Below are 4,924 nucleotides of genomic sequence, written 5' to 3' on the forward strand. Positions count from 1 at the left end.
TCGGTGCCCCTTTTGCAAGACACTCATGCAGTAAACCAGCGCTTTCATTCCGTCTTATGATAGCACTTAAACCCTCGACACACAATATATAAATATAAGGTGAGATCGGGTCTCCTTGGCGAACCCCTCGGCTCAGAACAACATGACCAAACTATTCTCCATTCTGCGTAAACCTGTATGTAACTGTGGTAATGAATGTCATAACACGCTGAATCCAAGTCTGATTAAAGCCAAATCTCCCCATCATATTTCGTATAAAAGCCCATTCTAAACGATCATATGCTTTTGAAACATCCAATTTCAAGGCTGCCATCCCCTTATTACCCTGAGTCCGTCTTTTCAAATAATGATTGATTTCAAATGCTACCAACGCATTATCTGTGAGGAGTCGCCCTTCGACAAAAGCACTTTGATTGTTTGATATAATTGTAGGCAAACGGAATTTTAACCTGTTCGTCATTACTTTAGATAGAATTCGAACAAGTACATTGCAGAGGAAGATTGGTCTTAAGTCCCCCATTGTTTGCGGTACCTTAGTCTTAGAAATTAAACAAACCAACGCTTCATTAACTCCTTGAGGCAAGCTTCCTGTTATCATGAAATCACTGCAGAATCTGACAACATCACCTCCCACTATCGACCAAAACACTTGAAAAAACGCCGGATTAAACCCATCCGGACCTGGTGCTCTTTCCGGATGCATGGCAAACACCGCCTGATACACTTCCTCATTTGTCACTTCTACTAACAAACTATCATTGCCCATGTGAGATAATTGATTTACTACCTCCCCCTCCGTTAATTTACCATCCAAGTTTGAAGCAGTAAACAAGTCAGTAAAATACTCCTCAGTAATTTTATGGATATCTCCTGGTTCCTCCTTCCACTCCCCTGTACTGTCCTTTATTCTCTCCAGTTTATTATTTTTATGACGAGTTGATGTAAAGCTATAGAAGAAACAAGTATTTTTGTCGCCTTCCCTTAGCCAAAATTGTTTGGCCCTTTGCTTCCAATAAATCTCTTGTTTCTCCAATAACTGAAGATACTCCCATCTAGTTGTGTTATAATCCTGAATACCTTTCACATCCCTTCTCGACCTCAATTTACGAAGCAAGCTTCTACACTTTTGTAATTGCAACTTATAAACCTTACTAGTACCCCCTCCCCACTCTTCAAGTTTTACGCCACATAATCTGATCTTTCCCATGATGTCCAAATCCACCCCCATTTCCCACCCATTACGAACAACCGTCCTGCACTCTTGTTCTCTAAGCCAAATATTTTCGAAACGAAAGCATTTCCGTTTAGGCACATATACCTTTTTGTTTAACTCCAAACACAGGGGTAAGTGATCTGATGTTGCTACTTCAATAACCTGGATCTCTGTTTCAGGAAACAGCCTCTGCCACGCCTGATTCGCCAAACCTCTGTCTAACCGCTCTTGGATCCAGTTTTGCTGGCCTCGAGATTTTTCCCAGGTGATTTTTTCTCCCACAAAACCCATATCATACAAACCACATTCACTGACTGTTGTTGTAAAACCCTCAAGTAATCGTCGAGGATGATCTCTTCCATCCCTGTTCTCGTCATCACTCATCATGTCGTTAAAGTCCCCAAGAATACACCAAGGGAGATTCGTCTTTGCAGCCAAACCTCTCAACAAATCCCAGACTATTGTTTTTTCTCACGCTCCGGACACCCATAAAAATCCGTATATCGTAAACGCCCCATTTGACTATTTTCCACCTCAAAATCTATGAAATTTCGAGATTTTGCATGATTTCAACAGATCTCTCATTTCCGTCGCCTTACTTCAGCACGAACACTTAAAAGACCTGTTGTCAAACAATAGTTTTAGACTTTTAGATGATGAAATTGATTTTCCGACTTATCATATTGGCTTTATTTTTTGATTATTTTGCTGAAGAATTCAATAGTTATGGTACTCATCTCTTTATGTTTGGTTATCAAGGAACTTGTGGTACATATAGTATTTATGGTATGTAAAATATCAATTGACAAAATAGGCATAAAAGTTCAAATTTATTTCTATTTAATTGACGAAATTTTGTTTTAGGTTGACAGGATGAAATATGTGTTGAAGAATATAAAATTATGTTGAAACCTACCTTTATCAATTTAGGATTTAAGATGGACGAGTTACCTAATAATATGAACTTAATTTTTGTGAAATATAATAAATTATTTCACGGAAAGATTAATAGTAAAAATGTTTAATTAAAATCTGTAAATATAATAAATTATTTTATCAAAAGATTAAAAGTAAAATTGTTTAGTGAAAAATTGAAAATAAACTCAGTTCGAGATAAGGAAAACAAAGTCAAATTAAAATGAATTAACCAAAAAAATCTACTAAGATTACATAGAGCTTGCTCCAAGTCCGTTAAGCAGTCATTATTCGAATCAAGCCAGGAACCTAGCAAACTAAACCAAAGGCAAAAACCTACACAAACCGATAAAATCAAAGTCACTGCCTTATTTTTCACATTTTATTCAACAAAGATGTTACGTGCTCATGCAGAAACACAAATCTTTGTCATGTCAATTATTGAAGTAATCAGCCATTTTCTTCTTGAGTACCGCAGCTTTCTCACAACCTTGATTAAAAACATGAAACGCATGGCCTTCACCTTCTGTCTCAAATATCTCAACCTCACCACTCCATTCGCTCTTCTTCAAAGCTTCATAATAACTCACTGCCCTGTCTTTGAAATCATCATTCTCAGCACAGCACACCAACACCTTCCCACACCCTATCTTACCCATCAAACCAGGATTCGCAGCCGGGTTATATCTCGGGTCATCATACCCACTTATATCCGGACATATCACTTTCCACATTGGACTCACCTCATTGTTCCCGAAAAACGGATGCACCAAAACCATACCCGATATCTTCATTCCCGGATCCTCTGACCCGACCCGAGCAGCCATGTTATGTGCAATGTTAGCACCTGCACTTTCACCCGCTAAAAACACCTTCGAAAAATCAGCGTACTTGTTCAACCACGGGTCAGATCCTTGACCCAACCCGTGAAAACCGACCCATTTCAGAACCTCCCACGAATCCTCATAACAGGCCGGAATAGGATTTTCCGGCGCCAATCGATAATCAACAGAAACAGCTATCACATTAGCGCTCGCAACGAGCGAGATAACGTAGCTCGTAAAAAGCTGATTACAAGCCGACCCGATCGAAAACCCACCTCCGTGGATATAAACAAGGAGCGGGAGTTTCCGGGTCGGGTCGGTTATTTTGGGCAAGAAGAGACGCGCACCGACTTTAGGGTCAGACGAAACGACGACGTCTTTAGTCAAAACGCCGTCGCTATTGGGCTCATCGCCGGTGGTAGGAAAGAAAGGGTCGTTGAAGAAACGCTTAACGGTGCCGTTTTTGAGGATTTGGAAGAAAGGAGGAAAGTTGTGAACTAGTTCAGTTTCCGAGGATGTCATTTTTGCTGAAGTTGTGATTGAGATGTGAGTAATTGTTTTTGTGTGTGTTGTACGAGGAGTGTTTGTGTTTGTTTTTGTGTCTATTTATACGAGGTGACTTGTGTTAGTTACAAGTAGATTATCAGTACTCAGTAGTCAGCGTCCTTGTTTTCTTTACGAGAAAGTCTCGGTTTTTTATCCTTTCTCCCACTTGTGTTGTCTATCCAGATTTGACCTCATAGCTTGCACAGAAGGTAATTGAAGATCAAGTCAGCCAAAAAAGTAAAATGCAATTAGAGTAGGATGATAATAATTTTTTATTTTATCAGTGAAATCTATAAATGATTCGGGGGTTATATCCAATTTTCTAGTATTTTTATGTACAGGAACCCTGAGAAAAAGATACAATAATTATTCAGAATGTGTTCGCTATTACTCCCTCCGTCCCAATTTATCTGTCATGTTTGATTTTTTATGGTCAAATTGACCAATTTTTGACTGAAAATTTCATATAGTATATAATCGAAACAAATTATAAAAATTATATCATTAGAAAGTACACATAATTTACTTTAACACGTATTCTTCGGTTTTTCAAAATAATGAAAGATTGATATTTAATTTACTGTCAAAGTTGAGTCAATTTGACCATAAAAAATCAAATATGACAGATAAATTGGGACGGAGAGAGTATTTCATAAACATTTCATACGCTAACGGGCCGTGGGAAATCCAGAGTCCGAGTTTTCTCGGGAATTCTCCGAGACACGATTAACTTAGGGGCATGATTGTAAAAATTGGTAATCGGCCCTAATTGGTTTAGGTATCGATTAGGGATTAATCGACAAATCGGGGATTAATTAGAGGGGATTAATCGGAACAAAAATCGGATACATTTAATTTTTTTAATAATATTTAATATATTTACCTTATTTATTATGAAATATATAATTCAAAAATAAATTATAAATATTAATCGGATTTCAAAAAATAGATCGGCCAAATATTTTTTAAGGATTAATCAGGTATTTTTACAACACTGCTTAGGGGATACGGATCGTGTGTTTCGCCAAATTCTGGAATCATGTATGCGTTTCAGCCATTTCAACCCCATACCTGATTTTTGGTTCAAAATAATTAAATTTCATACCTATTTCTCAAACTTCAAGTTATGGGTTTTTCATACCCAAGTAGAAAGGTTGATATGTGGGACGGGTATGGATATCAACTTTAATTTTACTATTTAATTTCTATTTAAACAATTAAATATATTTTTTAATACTATAAAAATCTATGAACCTAAAATATATTAAAAATAATAATAAAATTAATATATTTAATTAAAATAAAATTATTGAATTAACATATTTTAAATTAAAAATAGTCATTCAAGTACTCAACCAAACACATGATATCAGATATGATACCTAATACCCATACTACTCTAACCCGATTCCTGATTCCAACCCGA

General features: G+C 36.8%; 1 protein-coding gene across 1 annotated transcript; it reads right to left on the reverse strand.

Moving 5' to 3' along the window:
- Nucleotides 1-2,562: 2,562 nt before the first annotated feature.
- On the reverse strand, nucleotides 2,563-3,474 carry LOC141666024 (2-hydroxyisoflavanone dehydratase-like). The gene has a single exon (XM_074472010.1). It carries the CDS (start codon nucleotides 3,472-3,474, stop codon nucleotides 2,563-2,565), a length of 912 nt encoding a protein of 303 aa, XP_074328111.1.
- Between the last annotated feature and the right edge of the window lie 1,450 nt (nucleotides 3,475-4,924).

The sequence above is a fragment of the Apium graveolens genome, chromosome 6 (assembly GCF_009905375.1).
Source record: "Apium graveolens cultivar Ventura chromosome 6, ASM990537v1, whole genome shotgun sequence".
In the NCBI taxonomy this organism is placed as follows: Eukaryota; Viridiplantae; Streptophyta; class Magnoliopsida; order Apiales; family Apiaceae; genus Apium; species Apium graveolens.

Excerpts from the sequence above, each read along its gene's own strand:
- LOC141666024 (XM_074472010.1), bottom strand. The coding sequence starts at position 3,474 with ATGACATCCTCGGAAACTGAACTAGTTCACAACTTTCCTCCTTTCTTC.